The 27,452-nt window shown below is 37.4% G+C and overlaps 1 protein-coding gene across 2 annotated transcripts in view; it reads left to right on the forward strand.

Moving 5' to 3' along the window:
* The window catches only part of Ubr1 (Ubr1 ubiquitin ligase), a 67,942-nt gene that overhangs the window by 31,792 nt on the left and 8,698 nt on the right, over positions 1–27,452 (forward strand). For both annotated transcript variants that reach the window (XM_089644676.1, XM_089644677.1), the window contains exons 9-24: positions 332–427; positions 1,653–1,876; positions 2,131–2,310; positions 3,118–3,314; positions 4,287–4,494; positions 9,990–10,166; positions 10,706–11,029; positions 11,624–11,793; positions 12,905–13,061; positions 14,457–14,623; positions 15,821–15,996; positions 17,638–17,759; positions 18,659–18,784; positions 21,496–21,742; positions 21,946–22,107; positions 26,558–26,753. In XM_089644676.1, coding sequence (XP_089500802.1) covers positions 332–427; positions 1,653–1,876; positions 2,131–2,310; positions 3,118–3,314; positions 4,287–4,494; positions 9,990–10,166; positions 10,706–11,029; positions 11,624–11,793; positions 12,905–13,061; positions 14,457–14,623; positions 15,821–15,996; positions 17,638–17,759; positions 18,659–18,784; positions 21,496–21,742; positions 21,946–22,107; positions 26,558–26,753 — 2,929 coding nt within the window. The remainder of the gene's footprint in view (positions 1–331; positions 428–1,652; positions 1,877–2,130; positions 2,311–3,117; positions 3,315–4,286; positions 4,495–9,989; positions 10,167–10,705; positions 11,030–11,623; positions 11,794–12,904; positions 13,062–14,456; positions 14,624–15,820; positions 15,997–17,637; positions 17,760–18,658; positions 18,785–21,495; positions 21,743–21,945; positions 22,108–26,557; positions 26,754–27,452) is intronic.

Below are 27,452 nucleotides of genomic sequence, written 5' to 3' on the forward strand. Positions count from 1 at the left end.
ATGGCCACGGCAATCTTTCCACGTGGCCATGGCAATCTTTCCACATGGCCACGGCAATCTTTCCACGTGGCCATGGCAATCTTTCCACATGGCCATGGCAATCTTTCCACATGGCCATTGCAATCTTTCCACATGGCCATGGTAATCTTTCCACATGGCCATGGCAATCTTTCCACATGGCCTTGGTAATCTTTTCACTTGGCCATGGCAATCTTTCCACATGGCCATGGCAATCTTTACACTTAGCCAATCCACCACAGTTTTCAAACCCACATAATTTCAAGCTCAGAATATTTAATTATCGCTTAATGATATATTTTCTTTCTTTCAGGTTCACTTCCAGACAAAACAACCGCAGTTTGAAGGTGCTGGTGGTGCACACACACGTTGTGGCGCATCAAATATTTGCCATGAAGTTGCTGCAGTGGTATGTTTATCCATTTTCTCTTTAGTGAATCTTCTATTTATGTAACTCTTTTGTAAATCTTCTTCTATTTATGTAAAGGAGAGTGTCTGTGGCAGACGGACGGCCGATCTTGTTTCATTTTTATACTAATCAACAGTTTTTTTTATAATTATTATTTAATAAGCAGGTAGCATTCTGCTGATGCGCTCGTATCTGATTTTACAATAAATTAACAGTAATTGTTGTTTTAAATTCAAAATAAATTAATCCTTTCTTCTCTCCAAATAAGAATCCAATGGAGCTTTAAATAGGTTTATATTAGTAGAATGGATGACATGTTGTAGGAGTTAGTTCCATGCATCCACTACTCTATGTTAGTAGAATGGATGACACGTTGTGGAAGTTTGTTCCATGCATCCACTACTTTATGTTAGTACAATGGATGACACGTTGTGTAAGTTTGTTCCATGCATCCACTACTCTATGTTAGTAGAATGGATGACACGTTGTGGAAGTTTGTTCCACGCATCCACTACTCTATGTTAGTAGAATTGATGACACGTTGTGAAAGATTGTTCCATGCATTCACTACTCTATCTGCAAGGAAGCGTTTCCTTGGATTGGATGCAAAAAATGTTTTATTAATTTTTTTTGAGTGTCCACGGAAATTAAAATTTTTGTTGGTGGAGAAGATGTTAGAAGTTAGAAGATTTGTTAGATGCCAGGGCAACTATAATGTCCAGATAAAATTTTGAAAGTCTCAATCAAGTCACCCCTTCCGAGTTATATTCTGAGATTGATGAAATTTTGCACACTTATCCTTCAAAACTAAAGAAAGCACTGTCTAAGTATCCCATCCAGGCGTAGTGTGTTCAATTCCTTGGCTGGCTAAGTCCTCCATCACAACACAAGCAATATTTTCCGCTAATTGCGGTGGTAGTAGGAGATTTTCAAATATTGTCAGGTTATTCATAACCCGGGAATGTTTCTTTCTTTTAAAAAAAAAAAAAAGACTGAATGCTTTGGAGACGAGATCCCTGCAAAAAATGCTTCATTGAGAAAGGGACGTTTATATTGGACAACTGGGGCCGATGAAGGGAGAAAGTGTATGTAGAATATATGACGTGAGATTGAAGGAAAGTTGAGGACACCTTCGAGCCTTCTGTGTCATCAACACCATGGGGCTACATCCCAGGATGTTATTTGAAAAATCCCTTTATTCACGATTATGAATTTTTTTTTCCAGGATGCAGTCGTTTGTCTCCCATGCTGAGGGTTTCCGCCGCGTGCTAAGCTCTGCCGCGCTAGCCCCGCGCCCGCCCGAGGCGCCAGTAGCCGAGGGCGTGCTGCTGCGCGACTGCCAGCTCTGGAAGGCGGCGCGCACCGCCTGGCACCGCCTACTCATACGCGGCATGCTCATGGACTACGACACCAAGAAGGCCCTGGCAACCGTGTTCACTAAGAACTATGGTGAGATATCCTTTATAGATAAAGAGGAATTACTCATTCGCATTGCTACCGCAAGTTTTACCTCATTCCCTCGTCAGTGGGATCGAAATCCTCCCAGCTAACCTCACAGTCCTAAATGACATAAACCACCCAATAATAGGGAGCTTATGAAATCCCAAACCCGTGCAGGCACCAGTCTTCGATGTTGGAGATTCTCGCTGGAGATTGGCACTGTTGTCGAATTGGTATTTCTTGATCCTTCTTATTCATTTCAGGATCTGTGATGAAGGATTTCATTGGCGATGACCACGACCACGCGATCTCTGTTTCATCGCTGTCGGTGCAGATCTACACGGCGCCCACTCTGGCACATCACCTCATCGCCAACGAGGACGCCCTCTTCATCCTTCTGAATACCTTCCTCTCGGAATGTACGAGGAAATGCAATACCCAGGGTAATTAAATTATTCACATTACTAACTTTCTATTGAAAACAAAAAAAAATTATAGTAAAGAAATGGAAATGGACTCATACTTTGACAACTGCCTACATAAACAAATATTCAGTAGAATTAACCGTGCCCTAATATTGTATTCTTTTCTTCTCTATACTATTCTCAAATTATTTTTTAATCCCACATGTGACAAAAAAAATCAAATAAAGAAATTTCAAGATACAATGAAACCATCTTATATAAAGTTTTCCAGGGGAAAGTGAAAAAAAACTTCATATCTTTTAGTATCAGTCTTCAAAGGACCAAAAAACAGAAGTTTTTAAGCACATTCTTACGTGGGAACCTTTACATTTTCAGTTATACATGGTGTTCGGAAACTCGTAGTACAAGCATAAAACTGGTGAATATATTTCACTATTCTTTTTTTTCCATCCGAGTTTTTTTTTTCAGCAACTCAAAGGGTTAAAAAAAACTTTTGGCTCTGGGTCTGCACTTTGACACATTTTAAAAGACATTAAACAGCTGATATTAATCCCTTAAAAAAGAATTTTTATTTCAAATTTTACGTAAAAAAATTCAAACTTTGAATTAGATTTACTGAAAAACGAAAGCTCAAATCAAAATAAGTTATACCACAAAATCGACTACAATTGTGATGAAGATTCACCAGTTTCCCGCTTGTACTGCGATTTTCCGGACTGCGTGTATACATAAAAACATATCTCACAAACTTATGCAGGTGACATGTGCTTAAATAATTTCCTTCTTGATGGAAAGATAATAATTATCACAACTCAATCTTTGCAGGAAAGCTGGAATTCGAGCGCAACACGTCCAATATGACCTTCAAACGCGCCCAGTTCATCCTCTACGACCTCAAATACCTGCTGAGCGTCAAGCCGGAGATCTGGACCGACGCCCTGAGGAAGGGTTTCCTGCAGGGCCTCTCCCTCATCCTGAATCTCCTCACCATGATGCAGGGCATGGACACGGTTGTCCGACAGGTAGAGATTATGGTATAACCCCTATGTCGTTAATACGAGAATGCCGCCATTCATTGATGATTGATGATAGACTCCATCGCATTGCCAGATATTGTATTATACACCAGTAAGTACCAAATTAAGACCGGTATTTGTAAATGAGATTGAGAATTACTTACTCATTTTTAGTTTCTTTTCATGTGTGAAGTATTTAGCATTTCACGTCATACGGATTATCATAATTATGTATCTCTTGTTAAATCATGGTCATTGTGTTTGCTTGATAACAATTCTATATGTTTTGAAGTGTGATAAACATAGGCCCAGGTGTTTGGCAAAAATTCAAATGTAACATTGCCATCAAGTGTAGCCACTGTGTGTTTCAGCTTTCCATCAAATTATAATAAGCTGACGAGCTTAACAACAAGATAGTTGTCCTCTTCTGCTTATGACACTTTGTTCAAAAGCTGAAACGAACTTACAAGGACGGACACTTAAAGGATGATGTATAAGCTGTAAAAATACATTTTTTGGCATTTTACCGCCACGGCTGTCTTTCAGATTCAGATTTACAAAGTTTTATTATTTATTTTCGCTAAAGTTAAAATTTTTCGAATTACATGTACAAATTTACGTGCGCGAACAGAAATAAAATTCGAATCACGAATTTCGAATTAAATAAAAGAAAATTCTGGGGAAATTTTTTGGCGGAAATTTCGAATTAAGCATTTTTTTCAAATTATCGTGGTTTGAAATAACGGGGTTCTACTGTATTTCGTAAATTTGAATCAAGAGAAGTTATGTTTTTGATCATCTGCGGGCTGTAACCGTAACCAGGGCTATTTTACAGGCGTCGAGTCGCTGTGAACCACATTTTTTGTTCACGGTAACGTTTGCGTATGCGGCTTTATATTATTTACCTGTATAATTACGTGGAATTTAGATTTCGACGTCAGATGGTACATTATTGACGTAATGTTATATCTCCCCCAGGTGGGTCAGCACATGGAGTACGAGCCCGAATGGGAGACGGCTTTCAACCTGCACATCAAGCTGGCCACGGTGGTGTCCCTGGCGCTGGAGTGGTGCGGAGCCGACAAGGTGGTGCTGGTAAAGGCGTACCGCGCCACGCTTAAAAAGCTGCAGGACAACCCGCCGCTGGCCAACCCCTCCGTGCCGCACAAGCCTACCGTGGTGCATGGTAAGTTCTAATGAACATTAGTTTACAAGAGCTAATCAAAAGTTTAATTAGAAGATCTTTTCCTTTACACAAAACAACGGACAATACATTTGTATGTAGCGAGATGTATCTGCAGTAGTCAAACTATGGTTATAGATTTGTACTTTTGCTGAAGAATTATGCTGACGTCAGTAGCCGGCTGGTTACTGCGTCTTATACAGGGGTCTTAAATTGGTTTACAATGTGGGTCTGGCATTATTATTTTGGGCTGTTGTGAAATCTACCGTCCCGCGCCCGAACGCTTGCATTGAAAAACGTGATTGTTTTTAATGAAAACTTGTTTCTTTATGTTAGTGTACATTGTTAAGACTTACTAGTCCATCAGCGGGCGGATGGACTAGTAAGCCCTCATTGCCCTCAATTCCTTTATATCCTGGTACCCAGATCAGGATTATTTTATTGATGGTAGCAAGTTCTTAATGAATGGTTTTACATTCCATCACCAGTCTGTAGTCACATCTGTTACTTTCCAGTGCCATTAGGGCTGCCTGGCTATCAGAGCATATGCCTATGTTCTTATTCCTGTATCCGATACCTATGTTCTCCTATGCACAAGCTAAGATGTCCTCCATCTCAACTTGAAATACAGTACAATGTGTTCCTAGAGGTATACTAAGTTTCCTCTTGGAACAAACCCCGGCCCCTGTTCACTCCTCCATCTTGGAACCATCTGTGAACCAGATTAGTTTGTGGGTAGGGCCTGGAACCGTGTCCAATTCCTCCCTTGTGGAGTAAGTCACTCTAAACTGCTGTCTGAAGAAGTATTCAGCTTGTTTGCCGTCCTGCCTCATTCCAGCTGTTGGACGAATCGCCCTCAGTCTTGTTCCGATCTCCATGTGACTGTTTTTGGGGATCTCGCCTCTCCATTAACCTTTCCATTGTAATCTGTAGGCTGCCGCCATCGCCGCACCTTCTATTTCTAAGTTTAGTGGGTGTAGATTCTGCAGCACTCCCATGGCTAGTGTTGGAGTGGTTAGCATGGCTCCTGTGATTCCTCTGCATGCAAATCCCTGTATGTGGTTGAGTGTGGCCATCACTGTTTTCAGTGTTGTTCTCCTTCATCAGACCAAGGCTGCATGCATGATTCTTGTTTTTACAACAGCTGTATACAGCCATTGCATCATTTTAGGTTTGAATCCCCACGTTCTGCAGCAGATTCGCTTAGTTACCCACATTAGAGCACATGCCTTTCTGCCTAAAGAGACATTGTACCTATTGAAACTACAGGATCATTCTTGTATTCAATTGAAGAATCGTAATTCATAGCAGCATTAACTTTATTTGAACACAAATTAGTAACCCTCATGGACCGACGGTTATTTCGTCTATATCGATCGGTGAATATTTGATTGTTTCTTTGTACGGAAGATTCTCTGGCTCTTTGGGATCTATGCCTATCCCGATCAAGACTAAGGCGAGCCTCACATTCAACAGACAATTATCTATCTCTTCGTGAAGAAGTACTTTCTCTGCTATTTCGCTTTCCTCATTAAGACGTTCTCATGAAACTCATTCTTTTTGCATTCCTTGTACTACTACTTATATTCAAACTACTTCATTTTTGAGACATAATTTAACCTTTTCTATGCGTCATTAATTTGTATCACTTCGTTCACACGCGGGGCTATTTATCATCAATCTAATTTATGACTTTAAACAATAATCACGCATGGATTTTAAAATTTGTTTTAAAAAATACGTCGCTTATGTCTTGAATTATCTTTTCAAGTATAAATAAACAATCCGAACATCAATGAGACTTGATAAAAATTCGAAGTATATAATATTCGTAATCTGATACGGTATACCCGGGCGGCCATGTTTATATTTCAAAGATAACGATACACATGCTTATAAACATACCGGAGTAGAGCTCTTCAACTGTGGTGCGATGTAAGTGGTTGATTTATGGGTGCGATGTCGCGTTTGACTGGATACATGAAATATTGACACACTTAAAAAGGTTCATATAATAAAAAATAACTACACTTAAATTTACAAAAATAATGAAATAATTTTTCTGTTATTATGTCACCGTAAATATGTATCACTTAATATATTTTTTTATCGTGATAAATTTTGAAACAGTTCTCAACGCATAACGGCACATTGCACTCTAAGCACATAAATTTAGTAAGTTTTCTGACTTTGGGCTTCAGTGTTGAAGTGGCACAGACACGACACCTTCGACGAGGGTTTGTGTTTTTTGCTGAAGGGGGAACTTTAATGGGCATGTGTTTGGAAACAATTTTCGATGATAAACGCATCGGGTAATCTCTTGATGTTGTGGGACGTAAAATACTCGGCAAAGTTTTGTGATATTTCTCTAGTAATTGCTCAATCACAGCCATTTGGAAATCAGCCAAACTGACTTTTTTTGATGTTACAGTTTGGTATATTATGTGAGCATTTAATAAATACAAATCAATTATATGAAATGCAACTTTCCTGTACCATTTGAGTGACTTCCTCATACAACTTAAGTTGCTTAGCATCATATCAGCTTTGTCTACTAGACCCATGTTCTTGTTATAGTCTAGAACACATTGTGGTTTTAAAATGGGCTCTCCTGTCGATCTATTTATTTTTCCCGATGGTCCAACAGAACCATCATGAAGAGTGGTCAGCATGTGGATTTCACGCCTATCGTGCCATTTCAAAGCTAACAACGGTGATTGGTGCTTTGATTGGATTTCCCCTTTCTTCAATTTAACAAAAGGTGCCATGCCTTTCCTGTTTTTCCGAACAGTGCCACAAGCATTAGTTTTTTTTTCGTGTAAATATTTAAATAAATTTGGACTAGTGTACCAGTTGTCGCACCACAAATTATGACCCTTTCCGAAATAATCTGACAAAAGGGTGGTTACAACGCCTCCCGAAATACCAATACCTTGAGTATCATTTTTTTCTGTATCAGAACCAACATAAATTATAAAATCGAGAATGAAACCCGTCATGACGTCACACATCACAAACATTTTTATTCCAAATCGGTGACGTTTAGATGGAATGTATTGCTTGAATAATAGACGGCCTTTGAAAACGATGATGCTTTCGTCAATACATAGATTTTCATGGGGCATCATAGTTGATTTAAAAATATTTCGTGTGTGGTCAACAAGAACACGTATTTTATGCAGTCTATCAGTAGGCGTTTGAATATTACTATCACTAAAGTGGAGCATCTGTAATATTATCTGATAACGGTCTCTGGGCATTGTCTTTCCAAATATTGGTGAAAAGATTATGGGGTTCGTACTCCAATGTTCCTCGATAGCTAAGTGTTTGTTCCTAGTCATGGCAAATGTTAACGCAATAAAAACGTACATTTCTGAGACTGTTGTATCAACCCATTTTGTAACTCTCGATTTTGCTGTAAAATCCATCGTCCTAACTTTATATTGATAAAATTGATTTGTTTCATCAACAATTTTTGTCATAATTTCTGTATTCAAAAAATGTTCAAAAAACATAAGTTCGGGCGTGTCTTCAGTTAACCTGGTATCTGGATTGATACCTGATGCGAAATCGTCGAATTCATAAATAATGGGTACGAAAGGGTCGGCAGTCCACAGATTTTCAACCACTTCTTCTCCTTCTTCAATGTTCATTTCGGGTTCAGAATCATGGCTTTCATGTATTTCAGCATCTTCGCAATTATTATCGACGTCACTGTCACTAATTTCAAAATCTGAATCTATTTCTAAAGTAGCACCAAATATTTCTTCGTCATTAAGACCACGACCCGACATTTTGTATTTTGGCAATAAAAATACTTTCAAAAATTGATAAAACGTCAAACTTGTACAACTTTACACTTGATTTTTCACTAAAAAAAAGTTTTAACCACGTATCTTTATTTGAAAATAATCTAACACTGACGAAATTTTATATTTCTTCAATAGTTTGAATGAATTTATGTAACTGAACTTATTTTAAAATATGATAAATCAGATGAATGTACACTGTAATTAAAAAAGTTCATATCCACGAAAAAGCAAACAATAATTCGATAAAACAATGTAATCTACACGGCGAGCGTCTCTGTTTGAGAATCTTATAAAATGCGCCTGCGCAATAACGTGTGTAAAGACGCGGGAAGAATTCAAACTGATTCATTTTTCGCTCCGAGTTGGAAGATCCCTTCAAATCTTTGTATCGATGATTAGGATACGTATTATGGATAAATATCGTAAGATGTCAGTAGTGTAAAGATGTGAGATTTTTTAAGAGTATAAGTTTTACCGTGCTCAAGCATGTTTCATACCCATAACGCCGAAGAAACTTTGCGTCGCACAGATGTGCCACCCGCGTACAGGGCATGTACAGTGCGTCGCAGGCGTGCGTCTCCCGCAGAGAAAAGGTTAAATACAAAACTGTGGATCAGGAAAATAAATGACAAATAACAAAAGAACTAATATTCGCAATCTTCACAAAATAACAACACTAAAATAAGAATAACTTGTGTTTCATCTTTGAAAACCAAATAATATTCTCAGTAAACAACCCAACACCGCCGCCGCGGCGGCTTTTGTGCGTGCAACGTCGCAAATAGTTTTGTTGAAAGTGATTTTTCAAATTGCGATATCTTCTAAGATATTGATTTAAATTTTATATTGTAAAGGGCAATTTTAATATAAATGAAATGCTTAACATAAATAACACATTTAATTGGATAAGAATTAACATTTTACTGGTCAAAATAGCGTCGCAAATAACACATAATATATGTAAAAGATTATCCTTAAGAGATAAACATATACCACCAAGGACTTTCCTGTAGGCATTTTTAAGATGTACAATTCCATAGTACATTATTTTGATGTATCTCATGAGGTTTAGCCAGCGTTAGCAATGTAAACGCCCGAAAATATGTTTTTTTGACTTGATTACAAAACATCGACTTTTCTATAAATATAATATGCATGTGTTATGTACATAAACCTTTCGGAAGAAATTCTCTAAACAATGGTGAAAACCCTATCTGTTGCGTAGTTTAGGAGAACTAAGCGCACAAACAGACAGACACGAAAAGCGACTTTATTTTATACTATTTAAAGATACATCATATAGTTTTTGACATATCGAATATTGGTACAAGACAAAAAAAAAATATTATGTTCAGCTGTAGAAAAATTGACAGATGTGATGTTTATCCATAGAAAAAATTGACAGATATGATATTTTGCCATAGAAAGCAATGAATATAGAAAAATGTGACATGTATCATGTGATTTTTACTATGGAAACCAATGAAAATAGAAAAAAATGACAGATATCATGCTAAACCATAGAAACCAATGCATATAATAAAAGCAACAGATATGATGTTTAACCATAGAAACCAATAAATATATGAAAAAAAGACATTTTTCAGTTTTACCACCTAAACAATTTTTTTTTACGACGAATGGGGCTATTTGTACCACAACATTTAATTTTAATTTCTCTTTCAGAACTGGCTGATCACAGTGCCACGTGTATCCTGTACGACGTGTCAAGTCTGCACGTGTCAATCCATCTGCCGCTTAGCAGGTTCTTGGCTGGTCTTCACCTGCATCTTCACAAGTTTGGTCTGTCGTTTGATAGCCCCGAATTCCAGATGCCAAGGCCTATTCCTGAACAGATTATTGGTAAGGATTTATAGGTCAACTTATCTTTAGATTTTGATTTGCCTTCTTTTCTTGTAAATGAGTCTCTGTGAGAAAATTATAAACGCTATAAACAAGGTGTTAAGACACATACTTGACTTCATTTTACTAGTGATTCCAGACATTATTTGGAGTAACAGTGGAAAAATGAAATTTTGGTGTCCAGTGACATTTTTAATTATTTTTTTTTTTTAACTACTAACTTAAACATAGAAAATCAGTATATATTGGACATCTAGGGTCGATGTGAGGGGTCGGGCTATTACTCAGCTGATTGACAAGTTATTTTTTTTTTTTTTCAAACATTAAAAAGGTCACCGGAGACCAGAATCTCATTTACATTTTTTTTACTAGAATTTTTCATTGTCACCGTTCACAAATAAATTATGTATCCAACTTGACAATTCTTCATCTACATAATGTAGCAAACGAATTTATAAATGATATCGACATTTTTGTCAAAATATTATATCTGATAATTTTAAATAAAATTAAAAACTTTTTTTTTTTTGCAATTCCAGAGCCAGTTCTACGCACCCAAGCGATGATAGCGCAAGTCCACGCCGGCCTCTGGCGCCGCAATGGCTACGCCCTCCTCAACCAGCTGTACTTCTACCACAACGTCAAGTGCCGTTCCGAGATGCTGGACCGTGATATAGTCCTGCTGCAGGTCGGAGCCTCGCTGATCGAGAGCAACGAGTTCCTAATCCATCTACTCAATAAGTTCAACCTGATCAACTGGTCCAACCCTGACTTTGAGATCAACAGTCTCAAGGCGCCGGAGGAAGACTCCATGAGGCAGACTATCAGTCTGGTCGAAGAGTTTCTGGGATTGTGCATCACGGGTTAGTTTGATTTTGTTTACTTGATTAGTATGACAACACTGCAAAAATACATGCAATTACACAGCGACCTCCTGGCAGAACAGTAAGGTTGATGTGTTTCACAGAAATTCGAATGTAACATTGTAAATGGGCAATCAGCGCAATTTAGTTTTTTTGACATAAGAAAGGTCCCCATTAAAAGCCTATGGCAGCTTCCTATTAAATTGTTATCAGCTGAACAACACGAAAGTTGTACTTTTCTGCTGATCACAAAATGTTGAAAAGCTGAAATTAACCTATAATCGGCAATTAACGGGGGACTTTTGGCCTCTTGATGACAACATTTCATTTGAATTTCTGCGAAACATCGCAACCTAAGCTTCACCAGAGGTCGCGGGTTTTGAACCTGCTGAAACAATTGAAATTTCACAATTAATATGTCAAACATATAAATACTGAACACCAGCGGAAACCATCCCGGGCGCGTCTATTGAAAAAAATACTTTTGGTGCCCTCTCTTATCGGGGGTCATCAGAGCAATCTACGCCCTGTAGGCAGCATCCCCGATCAAGTATGAATTATTAGCAACCATTTTTCTTGTTTCTCTTTCATCAGTGATTGGTGAACGCCATGTTGCCGGAGTGGGAGAGGTAACGGCCGAGGAGAGGACCAAAAAGGAGATCATCCAGCAACTCTGCGTGAGACCTCTCAGCCACTCGGAGCTAAACAAGACCCTGCCCGAAGACCAGCTGCATGAGACTGGTATGGAGCACGTCATTGAAGAGGTAAGAATTCATATTCTAACAACTCGGAAATTACACTCAATATGAATAGTGCCACCTGAAGAAGCTAGCGGTTAACCTGATCTACGCGGCTATCACATATGTGATCCATCTAGGGCCATCCCCGTAAGCAGATGTTGCATTTGTAATCTATGAAGTTTCACAAAAACACATACATTGTGTCAAAATGTGTCACATGATTGGATAAATTACGTCAGGGTTATAAAGTCAGGATACCGTCACCTCAGTTGTTGGGAGGGGACTAATATGTGCATGAAATGTTAGGGGACAATTTCAACAATTGACAGCAAAGAAAAATTTCAGAACTAAGAGACATGGCCAAACATCCAACGACAACCCTGGCCAACTTCATTAATATAACTGAGATAGTGTCAAAGGAATGAGGCAAAACATGGGAGATAGCATTGTGGGCCTGTGATCTGAATGCATTCCGTCTCCTTATCAGTAATACTAATGAACAGTCGGCGATCCGTTGCAGACCATCGAACATATGGTCAAAGAATGCCCGTTTTATTCATTGTCTGGCTGAATTGATGAAGTCGAAACAAGACAACTCCTGAGGCCCTAAACTGGCTCGCAAACCCTAGGTGTTTCTCTCTGACCCCCCAATATACGAAAGAAGAAAAATGAACATTATCACAGTTTTAATGTAAGTGCTCTACTTCTCCAACAAACTTACTAGGCAAATCATTTTCCTCATTTTTAATGATAAACTAATGTTTATAAGACAAGTTTTTTATGCATAGCACAAAAGATAACAAATTATTATAATCAATAATTACTAGCCTGAAAAATCCATACAAATTGACAAAATCTCCCGAGAAAAAATAAATGCCGCCAACGGGAATTGAAACCACAAATTTAGCGGTAGAGCAGCAGGAGATTTTTTTTCAATTTATGTGGGTGTTTCAGCCTAATAAGTATTGCTTTTAATAATTTGTTAAATCATTATCCTTTCGTAAGCTGGCTATCATCGGGGCAATCTTCAACCCGCATCTTCAGGGTACATCATAGAACGACTCTTTGGAACCGCACTAGATTATGAAGTCTAGACATGTTGACACTTTTCTCATTGGGTGCTTTTATTTGGCAGGTGGCAGAGTTCAAGAAGCCGACGGCTGGCCAGGGTCGTGGAGTGTACACGCTCCGACCCCAGTTCTACTCCGAGTACAACGTGTTCTTTTACCACTACACCCGGGAGGATCTGTCCAAGAGCGAGGAAGTGCAGAGGAAGAGGAAGAAGCTAGCCGGTAAGTTTAGCTATAACACATTGCATCCCAACACTGTCTCTTTCCATCTATCCTTCATTCTTATATTTTAGTTTTCAGAATGTATTTACATACCTAGAAAATATTCCAAAACTTCTCCTTACTCAATTTGCTAGCTGGTAACATCGCTGATACTTGGGTATTCGCTTTTCGCCTCTAATTTCATTCTTATGTTGGCCTCAATCAATTAATTTTCTGTTTGATTCAAAAACTTGATTCTTAAATTTTGTTGTTGTTTTTGGTGTTAATTTCTTGCCTACCTAAATACAGTGAAACTCTCCTAATCTACTTATGGTAGATTATATACTATTTTTATAAATATACTTGCAGATCCTGCAATGCTTCGCTATTGCTAATATCTTTCCCGGGCGTCTTCGTCTTCCACCATTCACTATTATGTACCACAATGTTACTTATAAAAAAACTACATTACATGGACTTTAATCCGACTCAGTATCTCATTCCGCTGCAGAAATATTGCGTTAAATAGTCCTCGGGCGTCCCCGACTTCGATACCATTCAAACCACTCCCTAAAAAACTCCTGGCACTAATAAGAACAATCTTTGAAATTTTCAGCGATATCGGTGAAGAATTCTCGGAGATTTAAGATTTTGAACAAACGAACATTTTTATTTATATAGAAGATAAACACATCATCTGGTAAGACTTAGGACGGGTTGTTTCGGAGAATTTGAACAATTCATGAAATTTCAACGTTCATTTCCGGGTTCTGTGAAAGTCGTATTCAAGTTCTGTTATTATATCATTATAGGCTGGTTGCTCGACAAAACTGAAATTAAAACAGAACTTTAAAAAATCTTTCACAGAACTTGAAAATGAACGTTGAAATTTGATGAATTGTTCAAATTCTCCGAAACAACCCGTCCTTATTTTACAAAAACATAATTTTTCAAATTAAACATTTTACAGAAACATAATTTTTCAAATTCATCATTTTACAAAAACATAATTTTTCAAATTCATCATTTTACAAAAACATAATTTTTCAAATTCATCATTTTACAAAAACATAATTTTTCAAATTCATCATTTTACAAAAAAATAATTTTTCAAATTCATCATTATACAAAAACATAATTTTTACAAAAAATAAGTTATTACGAAAGTAAAATCAGCTGGCGAACAGCGAAAATTTAGCGTTAGACACACCAAAAGTTAAAAGGTTTTCAAGGGACTGGAAAAAAATTCATGTGTGGGGTAAATTGTGCCAATTTTTAATTTCATTATTCAAGGGAACGAAAAAACAAAACTTCTTATGCATGAAAAATTATCTAGGAACTTCTTGAGTGGGTTTCAATGCGTATAGTAAACCTAGAAATTTAATCCTTTTATTTGTGTTGTTTTTTTTATTCCAGGAGAGTTGGAGTGTTGCCCGCCCCCGGACCTGGCCAAACTGGCGCCAGGGTTCACCATGCTGGCCGACTTGCTGCAGTGCGACGTGATGTTGCACGTCATGAAAACGGTGCTGACACGGAGCGCTGACTTGCGTGCCCGCTCCTTCAGCGAAATGCAGCTACACAAAGTACGTATCGATAATGCTAATTCCACTTCATAGCTATATTAGACACATTCGCAAAAAGGTTGGGAAATGGTTAGATTAGTTCTTTGGAAAGGAATATGGAAAGTTTCGGGGTTTTTCCTAGTAGACGGTGTTTGATATTATCGATTTGCAAAATTGAACTGATATTTTGGGTGATGTCAAAATAAAAAAGAAAGAATCATGATAGCTCTAATTCACAGCAAAGCTTTTTTATGAAGTTTTTCAACAGACGTTCATAAACTTTGTATGAAAGTGGTAAATTTCTTGACTCTGAATGCAGGAGTTTGCACCTTGTTCCAGAACAGAGATTACCTACTCAGTATCACCCTGGTGAGAGACCATCATTTACAATCAAAAGCTTGCTTGAAGTGGCTATAGTTGTGTTTTGTGACCAAATCTGGACCAGCCAAGTACTTTACAACAATCTCCACTCTTCCTTCAGCCTTACAACAGTTTCTTGATTGAGGTTACCTAGCCCCTTCAAGTCAGTTAACTAACTACCATCACACCGTTTCTCTGGAAAGTCAGTCACTTCTTCTTGCTTCTTGAATGAAGCAAGTTACAAATTATCTGTCAGTTATTCACCTTTAGTCGCTTTCGAGAACTGCAGATGATATTTGATCACTCCATTTTTTTTTTTATATTAAATCCACACAGGAGGCCCTGAAGAAAATAATTTCCTTCAGGGCCTATGTCATCTTTGGGGATGCTGTGTGGAGGATCTTTTTGTGGAGAGGAAGGAGTGAACATGGGTCTTGAAGAGTCCCATGTTGTAGGAGGGAGGAAACACAGAGGCCGGTAGCTCGTTCCACAGCCGAGCTGTTGAACTTAAGAACGAATCGTAGAAGCGTCCCGTTCTCATGTGACAAATGTCAACCGTGTACAAATGTAGGGCGCGCGTTTGGCGTGTATCCCGACTACGCACCGGTGCCGAAGGGATCATTGACGCTAGTTCCTCAGAGCATCTTCCATTGTAATACTGATAGAACAAGGACATCATACCTACCTGACGCCTGTGCTCTAAAGATTGCAGTCCGTTTGTTAAGATTGGGGAATCTATCAAACGGATCGCCCGTTTCTGCACAGAGTCAAGGGTTTTAATCCATGGCGTGGATGATCTTCCTCTGTTTCTTTTAGTAGGTTAATCAACCAACTAATGTGATTTTATTTCCATTGCAGGTACTCCACCTGATGGGCATGGCCCTGAACGAGCAGGCCAGCGGTCGGTACCCGTTCCTGGTGTTCTCGGAGAGGGCGGCCAAGCACGGGCTGCCTGCTCTACTGGAAGAGCTGCACAAGAGCGCCAGAGTCGACGCACACAAAGATCTGCTTACCTGGACACTCAACAAATATAGGTATTTTCCTTTTTACAAATATAATGCTATCCGTCTAAACCTCACTTGTAAAAGAAGATGTTACAGTAAAATAACGTTGTTTCGAAATCCATAGAACATTAGAAACCAAATTTGGATTTTGAAGGGACCAGAAAATCTTAAAAATAATTATGTATGTACATATTTAGAACCTTATGTAGGTGTGTAACCTCTCTTCTCTCTCACAAATGATGCACATGACAGAAAGAGAGGTTACAACGAAGTTCTCAGCGGCAGGACCCATTTACAGGTTCTACTGCATTATCTTGTTTAATCGATCTGTAAACGTACATCAATATTTATAAAATAAAAATAATTAGAAACTACAGTTGTGTGTTGGGTCATTCTTACAAAGGGTTCTTCCACGGGAATACGCAATTATTTGATACTTGATGATTCAAGTATCGTGCCAATTAACGCCTTACGAGGTGTTATTTTGAATAGTCCGCTATTTCGGTAGATGTTACTTTTGAAGCTGTCATTTTTTGACATTTGACAAGTAGAAACTACGCCATTAATAAAAATGGAACGATACACGCTTCAACAACGCATTGAAATTATAAAAATTCACTTGAGTGAATCAAATGCAAATCATCTTGAGTGATGAGGCCCATTTCCACCTCGGTGGCTTCGTCAACAAGCAAAATTGTCGCATTTGGGGCTTGGAAAACCCAAGAGTTATTGTTGAAAAGCCTCTCTATCCTCAACGTGTGACTGTGCAGTTTATGGTCCGGCGGAGTCATTGGACCTTACTTTTTCGAAAATGAGGCTGGAGCAACAGTTGCGGTGAATGGATTGTGCTATCGAGAGATGATTAATTATTTTTTATGGCTGGAATTGGATGGTATTGATCTGGGTAACATTTACTTTCAACAAGAAGGCGCAACGTGCCACACAAGCAACGAAACCATTGATCTTTTACGATTGAATATCAAAATAACACCTCTTATTGGAAAACCCTGTATGAAGCTTCTGGAAGAAATTCTCTAAATGATAGTGAAAACCCTACCAAAATCCGTTGCGTAGTTAAAACTAAGTGCACAAACAGACAGACGCGGATTGCGACTTTCTTTTATACTATTTATTTAGAGAAATGAAAATGTATTTTTTGATATATTCAAGTTTAGAATGTGAACATAAGAACAAAATTTAAATGGCTCACCTTACGTTTTTTGTGACTAAAATTACTGATGAGAAAAGTATATAAAAATACACATATTTTATTAGACATATATTTTATAAACGTTACCGTTACCTCACTTTTTGTCGTTTCATATAAAAAAAATTAATGAAAAATTGACACAGTTTTATAAAGGTGCTCATTTTAATTATTTTGTGTTGAACTACTAGATTTGAATATAAAGCGTAGTATTTCTCTTTCTAACACCGTTTAGATCATATTTCTCACCATGGCAACAAGTGAGACGAAAGGATTTCTATGATACCATATGAGTTGTTGCCAAAAGTGAACAAATTAGCCTGAAGACTTAAAAATCTTATCTGCACTAAGAAACATTAAAATCATTTGAGATTTTTAGTTGAATCAGCTTTCCTTTAGTTGAATCTTGTTTTTCACTTTTATTTTGGCTTTATTGATAAATATGTGTTTTGTATTTTTTTCAGACCTGTCTCCTCCATGGACCAGAGTCCCAGTGGAGATCCGGAAGATGCCGTGGTAACGATAGCCAGCAGTTTACCCCAGAATACTACAATCACGTCAGAAGCCACCCCCAACACTACTAAAGGTCTGAAAGGACCGACAGTCCAAATTTAAAGTTATTTTCATTTGTCCCTATGTCACCCCCACCCTTCCCCTACTCCTCTACCAGCCTGGTGATGATCTGGCTTGTAAACCACACAGACCATTAGGGAATAATTAATTCCCTATGAAAAAATGGGGTTGATTACAAAATTCACTCTGCAGGAAACGTAACATATCATCCAGCCACCAAATACAAAAAAACAGAGAACTCACCGAATATATCACTCGCATTGAGATTGGCAGCGATTCCTTAATCTCCAAATTCGGCACCGGACGGCAATCAGCACAATAACACTTGCATTCGCACCATGAAATAATGATCTGTCACGACCAGCTCTCAAGAGAGTAGAATTTAGAATAAAATAATTAACACATTGTAATTCTAAAAGTACTGTCACTTTATTGTAACAAAATATTTTAATCCTTTAGTCTTAAATCGACCAAACAGGAATAGTGGTGCCCTCTTTTGTCAAACAATATAATTCGGATGAATCCAGCTGATTAATGCATAGATGACTTTATTTAACTATCACTTCACTTGCAGAGAAAAATCTATGCGAGAATTCCCAGAGAGGTCTATCCTGTCCACTATTTTTAATTTTAAGTTTAAAATTTTAAGTTAACTAAGTTTTAGTTTACTGTTTCTCCACAGCCTGTCGTTGATGCTCTCTCCCTCTCGCACATGCTTTCTCTTTTCCTTTCGTTTACCTTGTAATTGTTCTCTGTATTTAATTTAGTTAATATTTCCATTGACATTAAAAACTTATTTAATGTCACAAAGTGTTTGGATTCTTCGATAATTTAATGATATTAATCTTTCTCCCCCTGTCCTGTTGGTTTTTTTTTTAAATCTGTTATTTATTTAATTTTGTGTAATTCCAGATCTGGACAGGGAGTGGCGAGCCAATATGGCGGCGCAGAAGCGCGCCAAGATAATGGCACAAATGCAGGCCCAGCAGAATAGCTTCATGAAAGAGAATGCCAAACTTTTCCAAGAGACGGACACGAGTAAGTTGCAGAATATATTTTTAACCTAGGAACCTAATTAAGTAAAAAAAAATTGTGACTTTGAATGGATGTTCGGCTTGTGTCCGTCGAGTTTTACGCACATGCACCGGAGATTCATTAAAATACCTGTAGAACAGACTGAGCATGCCCCCACTTGGCATCTGTGTATTGAAGATGGCAATCAATGGATTGTCACACGGACCGCCCTCCTTTGCACAGAATCAATTAGGTTTATCAAGTATTATGGGGCTCAAGCCCAGAGGTAGCTCCCAAATTCAATTGTTGTACTCGGTAAGTTTATAGATTTTCTAAAGGAATCACGTAACAGTTTTGGTAGTGATGGATATATGATAAAACACCCATTTTGACATAGTAAATTATTCAAAATGCCCAAAACACTGTGTGTTTTTTTACGTTTAAGTACGAATAAAACATTAGGTACATTAGTTATATATACGAAGGTGGTCTGAAAAGTTTACGAACTCAACGCAAAGATGGCGGTACTCGTCAATAAAAGCTAGTGAAAATAGTTGTGCATCTTTTGACAGTTACTCACCAAAGTTTCGGCCATTTTGGATGTGCAGTTTTTAGATGACAGTGGTTTGAGTGAGTCGATGTGTGTGTTTTTGTGAAAATGTAAAATTGAGTAACGAGCTGTTATTAAATATTTGTTTTTGAAAGGCAATACGCCTACGCAAATCAAAGATGAGTTCTACTCTGTGTATGGGGACTCTGCACCATCATTTACCGCAGTGAAATTTTGGGCAGCTGAATTTAAACGTGGCCGTAGGAGCTTGGGAGACGATGAACGTTCGGGACGTCCAAAAACTGCAACTACTGACTAAAGTCTATTGCTAAACTTCACCAAATAGTGTTAGACGAGCGCCGAATTAAAATGAGTGAGATAGCAGAGGTTATGAAAATGTCCAAAGAACGTGTCTGTCACATATTAAATCAAGATTTAGACATGAGAAAGCTGTCCGCGCATTGGGTGCCGCGTTTGATCACGTTAGACCGAAAACGTGTTCGAATGAACATTTCCAACGCTCTGTTGGCGCAGTTTAGGCGCAATAAATCCGAGTTTTGGCGCCGATTAATTACTGTAGATGAAACTTGGATACACCATTATTCCCCTGAAACAAAAATACAGTCAAAACAGTGGACTGCAAAGGGGGAACCGGCTCCAAAAAAAGCAAAAACTGTTTTCTCGGCTGGGAAAGTGATGGCGACAGTTTTTTGGGATAGTCATGGAGTTATCTTAATTGATTATCTTTAAAAAAGAAAAACTATAACAGGAGCATACTACGCATCATTACTTGACAAGCTGAAGGCAGAAATTGTGGAAAAACGGCCACATTTGCAGAAAAAGAAAATCCTATTTCACCAAGACAACGCGCCGTCTCACACCTTAGCAGTTGCCATGGCAAAAAACCACGAATTACGTTTTGAACTGCTTGACCATCCGCCTTACTCACCAGATCCAGCCTCAAGCGACTTCTTTTTGTTTCCTAATCTAAAAACTGCACTCGGAGGAGAGAGATTTTCGTCAAATGAGGAGGCAATCACCTTTGTGAAAATTATTTTGCAGAGAAAAACGCCGAGTACTATTTGAATGGGTTAGAGAGATGGGAGCATCGCTGGGAGAAGAGTGTACAGTTACAAGGAGACTATGTAGAAAAATAAATAAAAAACCTTGTTTCAATATTAGGTTGGAAACTTTTCAGACCACCCTCTTACACTAGCTCAGACCCATGCTGAAAGTATTTATTAAATACAAGCTATACCCCGCAACGCGTTGCCGTGACTCAGTCTGTCTGTGCAGATAGAGAAACAATAGCGCGTTTGCTTTTACGTTCAACAGATGGCGCTATTTAAAAACAATACATGTTTTTCCTGTCACAGGTGACATCTATATAGTATAGTTGTATAAAAACATATTCGTATTCGAATACAAAGTTTCGTAAAAATTTCAAAGCAATCGGTGAAGAATTTTCTGAACGAATATTTACATTTTTATTTATATATATTTGCTTGAGGGTCACATTGCCTTTAAGAAATATTGCTTATTTTCTTTATAATTATATAAAAAAAATTATTGAGAAATTAGAGAGACGTCAGAAATTTACGTTTTGAATGAACAACACCGTTGCTAAACTTGAATAATCATAACCAAAAGAAATACACATTTTAAATGTACGATTTTGTATTAATTATAAAATTTTCTGTTCTACTTTGGGGCCTACTTTATGGCTTGTCTGAATTCAGACAATCGTTGGTTGCATTTTGGAAAATTTCCAACCCAAATTTTTAGTTCATTTTGCAGGCATATTTCACATCACAGAGAACCGTAATAAGTATGTTTGTTAATTGGCAGTAGATATTAATGACGCAATTTCTATGAAGTGTATTTTTATGGGCAAAAAAAATAATTTATTAATTTTTAGTAAGGATAAAAATGGAAATTATGATGAATATTTTTGCCAAATATTTATTATATGCCACGGTGACAGTATCATTGAAGTTGAAATCTTAGACCACCATTCATAATCGAAACGTTGCCTCAATTGGCTTTAGCTGTGCTCAGTGCACATATCGTCATGGCCATAGTGTTACTAGTCCTTCGATAGTCGAGTACTTCTCAAACTCACCATCTTTTTCCCCTCCCTACTTCCTTTATTTAGATATATTATAATTTTTCTGTATTTCCACAGCCAGCCAGACGTCCAAAACTGACTCTACCCCGGACACGGACATGGACGTATCTGAGACTCCGGCATCGGGAACCGACGCGGCCGTGGCCACCGTAGCACCGAAGCCCGCTGACAGCCACCGCCGCAAGATAATGGAGCGTACCCACACCTGCATACTGTGTCAGGAGGACACCACTGTTGGGCTGGAAGGGCCGCCCCTCGTGCTGGCCGGGTTCGTGCAGCAGTCAACCGTGCTGCTGCAGAACAGGTACTATCTCAGAACCATATTTTCACTCAAGCTCTATTCTTGTGTAGTTTCTTCTACCATATTACAAAATGTAAATTGGTTTTCGAGTTCACTTGGATTTTGAATTAACGAGGTTCTACTGTAGTCTGTAAGGGCAGCTTTTGGCGACCTTTTAGGAGGTGACTTGTATATATCCACAACTAATTATAATATTAAAATTTTAGGAACACAACTCTCCCCCTCAACGTGCAAGTGGTGGCTGCAAACTCCCCATTCCTCGTGCAGGTGCTTGCTCCCGCCGTGCACGTGTCCACGTGCGGACACGTCATGCACGGACACTGCTGGCAGAAATACTTTGATAACGTGATACTCCGGGAGAACAGAAGGTGAGAGAAGTGAATCTAATAAGATGATGATTCCATGAATTCTTGACGTGAGAACCGATAGAGGAACCCATCCAAAAGTGGTGGATGCCCTCGACTGCCGATTGAATGCAAATCTTTGATTCTTTCCCCTATTAGCTGTTTTGGAGGATTTTTAGTATCGCTGATTTAAATGGGTTATTGGCTGGATGATTCTGTGGTTCTCTAATCCGCAGAATCCAAGGTTGTGTGATTACTCTTGGCGTGTAAAATCAGAATTCGAATATTTTCAATTTAGTTTTGATTTTAACAAACTCACGTTACAATAATTTTATGAACAAAACAGATTGCGTACGTTAGAAGGGATTTAGGGCTAAACCGGCTGCTGAGACCACTGGAGAGAGAATGAAATGATCTCACGCGAGGTTGTAATGTTGCTCAGGCTCTTCACAAGTGTAAATTACCACTGGGTGGAGTGAACAACTGTCTTGCGTCCAGTGGTAACCCTGGACTTCATTCTGGATAACATAGGAGAAGTTTTCACTGAAGTCTAATAACACAACAGCTTCATTTATCTGAAGCTGTGCTTTTAGGGACTCTTTGAGATATTTTGATTGAGACTTTGTTATAAAAGAATGAGGAAGAAGTTTTACAAGACTCTTCACAAGATGTTCTACATATTCATGAAAGGGAACTGTAACTGAAACCTGCTGTGTTCTATCAGTAGTTACCCATGCACTGTATGTAATTTCATCTTCTTGGTCCCATTCTTCAAATTTTTCTAACAAATGTTTCTTAAGATTTTCACTAGATGTTGAACACTTATCGCAATGTCGAAGCATACAGTCTCTATTGTTCTTTGAGCACACTAAGTAGTCCATTAAATCATTGTACGTTTCTTCACTGTCACAAGCATTAAGAAGCAACACTACATTTTGATGAATTGCACAAACGCAGACAGAATGAGAGCCTGGAGAACCTACTGGCACACACCATTTGGGACGCAACCAACAAAATTTCGAAATCCCAATTTTTGAAGCAGGGTATTCAAACTTGAAGGTAGCATAAAGTTCATTCAGGTTACAAAGCAATAGTCTTTTTTGTTCATAAACATTTTTGGTTATGCTAACTTTATCTTTTTTCCCTGGCATAACACGAGAAAATTCATCGTTTTGGTAGAAATTTTTAACCAAAGTAACTGTTCCTTGGTCTAATGGTTTTCCTTTTTTTGGATCAGGTAAAGCAATGATACCATTTTCATTTAGTAGCTCTCGTGCTTTACGAACTGAGTATTCACCAACACTGAATTCTTCAGCAACCTTTTTTCTACTCCACGAAGTTGGAGCGAGAGTTAGAAGCTGAATTCTCTCACGGCGTGTAACTTGTGTTTCCAATTTTTTTTTAACCAACTCAACAAGCCTGTCCATGTCATTAGCTTTTTCTTGAATACATCTTGGTATTTTTGCATCACATTTTACTGGGGAAAATTCTTTTTCTAAAACTTTACTTACTTTTTTCTTTAAGGTTGAACAAGCAGAATCTAACTTCCGTTTAGCGTAACTAGACTTACTGTGGGATGGTATTGCATGTAGTTTAAATGGAGATTCTCCAATGTCAGTTAAAGAAGTGTTGATTTCTTGTAAAAAAAATTCTTTGTTTAAAACATTTTCAACTTCACTTATGTCTTCTTGAAAAGTGTTAAGCTCTTCAATTTCATTGTTAAGGTTTTGGCTCTTACTAATTTTTGCTCTGCATGCATTACAAATTTTTTGTCCAGGGATTGCTTTATTAGTTACTTTTAGAATGGTATTAATGTTCTCTGAAAATTCCAAGGATACTGTTCTTAAAGTTTTTGTAATTTTCCTTTTGTGGCTTTGGAACGGGTCAAAACAAGCTTTTTGAAATGTTTCATATTTATTTAAGTTAAATATTCTGTGGTGCTCACAAATGTTGAAAACCAAGTCTGTAGATACAAAACTTCTTTGTTGAATAAGCTTTTTTTCAAATTCACTTAACAAATCCACACTCGTTAATTTCTCTGACTTAGTATAACTTTTTTTGTGACATTCAGTACCATTATGTTGTCCCACACTACATTTAACTAAACTTGTTTCGATTAGAGACATTTTAACAACGTACACCATAACATGAAACAACTACTGTATTTATATAGATGATCACTGCTTTGAAGCTGACTCAGAACTAAGCATGTCAGAGGAAACAAAGCATGTAGTATCCTGCAAACTTAGTGATGAGGCAGATAGTAATTTTCATGTTCTGTCTTGTTCTTGTTGCAGATACATCATTTCCATGTAGTGACTTGTCTCTAGGACTGTTTCTTTGATATTAGTCCATTCATTCAACCTATATTACTAGCTATATACCTAAACTATAACTTGCCCAATTACAAACTAAAAATAGATATAAAAAAAATCACAAAAAGTTTGAAAAAAGTTTAAAATGGATTTTATTTATTTTTGTATCTAGATTTAAAAAAACCTAGAACAATTCTGTATGATAAAGATTTCTTATTTTAAAAACGTTTCTACACTGTGAAGCACACAAAATACCAGGAGTTTTATTTTTTTAGGTTGTACTATGTTTATTGTAGATAAGAATAAAAAAAAATTACAAAAAGTTTGAAAAAAGTTTAAAATGGATTTTATTTATTGAAGCAAGTAAAATGCCATGAATTTTATTTTTGTATGTGATTCTATGCTATTTGTAGATATGAATAAAAAAAAAATTACTTCATTAACACTGTACCTTCCCGAGATATTGCTTTTTTGTAAAGTACCTTTTCCGTCCCAAAAATTACTTAAAAAATTACTTTTGGTAATTTTTTAAAGTCAAGTAGATAAATGTAAAGGGTTTATTTATTTTTTTCTGCAATCAGCATAGTTTTCTTGATAATATTGAAAATTTTCATTGCATTTGCACTATAAATGACAAAGATACAATTTTTTTTCATTGAAGGTACAAGCTCTTCCGGAGTGCTCGGAATATGTAAAAACGCTTATTTTGCCCAAACTTCAACTGCCCATAAAAAAAAAACGAGTTGAGGTAGGAAGGTAAAATTTGGTATATTTTCTTATCTATATGGAAGGATTAAAAATTTAAAGTTTCATCAAAATCTGAGATGGTGGGTGACATGGCCTGGATGATTTGGTGCGGATTGACCCGCCAGTCACACGTGAATGTGGGGAACTCTAAATATTATTGTTATTTTCGGGAGATGTGAACTTCCTATAAGTTACCCTGCAGTGTTTTAATGCATATCTTTTGAGGGCATTTGTTTAGTAACATCAAATAATTCAAAGAGATTGTCTACATTACAGACATACATAAAGCAGTTGTGAACAACCCGTGGCCCATTTGGAGCCACCTACTTGGTGTTTATATATTTTAAAGATTTTTTGTTGACCTATAAAGCGATGTCAAGAAATATTAGTAATACTAGCAGATTTCTGTCATTTGTACCTTAACTCTTTGCACGCGGCCGTATCAACTGTTGTTACGGCAAAAAGTCTATACTCACACGCGGCTGTATCAACAGTTGATACGGAAACTTTGACGGCCGATATTCCAGTGCTCTTTCGTCATAAATGTATTTCTTGCTCACTTGGACAATCGTAGAACTATCACAATGCTGACATCTACAAGAATTTCTCAAAAATAAAATTGTTTTTCATAAAAAAAGATCGATAATCAAGTGCGCCTTTTAGTCCTTTAGTTTACATTTTTGTCAACGGATGGCGTTAGTACTAGTATATCATTTACAACTTTTCATAACTAAAAATGATAAGTGATCATGGTGTCCCACTTGTGTCTATCAACTAAGTACACACACGCCGAGTGAATAGCGGGACCACATTCAAAAGATACGGTACGTCTTTGTATGAAATTTTATGTTTTTGTTTTTATAAACATCTAAGAGTGTTGACACACGAGGATTTGTTTTCATACTGTGGAGAATAATCTGTTCTGTCTATATAGTCCAATAAATCATGCCAGAATGCTATAATTTGACATTTAATTGCGTGTATAGGTATTTGAAAATATGTACCGCATACGGGTATAGATAAAACTGAGAAAATTAACGCGTTCAAAAGGTTAATAAATAAAACACATTATCTGGTACAATTTACCGTAAGATCGTACAATTTACAAAATCTTAATTTTTCAAAAAACAAATAAGTTATTACTAAATTAGTGTCAGCCAGCGCACGGGGGGTCTCTCGGCATTTTACTCTGGTGCACTAAGGTAAGTAATAGATCGTGGTAGCTTGGCATATCAAAGGTTAAGTCATGCATCACGTCCTAAACGAATTCTCAAGTGTTGTGCCTATTTAATTTCTCATCAAACGTATGTAGAGATAAAACCCCAGGAAATCAAAGAATTAAATGATTTTGGCTTGCCACTTACCGGTTAACTAGATGGAGATCTTAATATTGATATGTTTTTGTTTTGCAGACCTTACCGTTTACGTCAGCCATCCTCGTTCAATATAGACAAGCAGGAGTTCCTCTGCCCTCTGTGCGAGTGCCTCTCCAACACCGTGCTGCCCCTCCTGCCCTCCCTGGTCTCCCTGCAGCAGGATGCTCCGGTGTCGGAGCCACTGGCTTTCCACAACTGGGTAGTCTGTCTGCAGACGGTACTCAACTTCAAGGTAATGGAAGGCACACTTCAGTTGGAATGATTAAATATCTATCATACTGATTTTCTGTTGATACGGATCAACCCGAGCCTCGAAGGACATTACTCGCCACAAACATTATATTTCATTACAGCCTCTTCTTAGGGACGGATCTGCCCTCAGACGTCAATACATTATAAAAGTATTTTTTTCTATGATGCGGAATATGTGATTTTTTCGCCGTTAGAAAGAGAAATAATTATTATTCTTCTCAGTTTGTCTTCAATATTTATATGTATTTTGATAGCATGGATAAATTTTTTTTTTTAAATGTATAATTACAAATTGGGGGGATTTTCCCGTTGACAGTTAGTATTTTTTTTAATATTTATATTTTTTTATTGTTTGAAGTGACAGCTTTCTTACTAATTCCCTAAAAAAACAAAAAAAAAAGATTTCTAAATATTGAATTTTCTCAAAATAATGAACTTTTTGAGACGAAATGCTCTTTTTTTATTGTTAATGTTTGTTTGTAACATTTGGTTATTTAGAATTTTTTTTTTTTTTATAATATTCATTACATTATATGCAAGGAAGCTTTTGAGTGTCCAACTAGGAAGATTTCCCGTTTTAGGACAGTCAAATGAACAGGTTTCAAATTATCCTACAGGAATACAGGATTTAGGAATAGAGAAAATGAGTAAAAGTGAAGATACATAAAAGGCGTTTGTG

Source organism: Hesperophylax consimilis, chromosome 21 (assembly GCF_061612785.1).
Source record: "Hesperophylax consimilis isolate HC1 chromosome 21, BYU_Hcon_1.0, whole genome shotgun sequence".
In the NCBI taxonomy this organism is placed as follows: domain Eukaryota; kingdom Metazoa; phylum Arthropoda; class Insecta; order Trichoptera; family Limnephilidae; genus Hesperophylax; species Hesperophylax consimilis.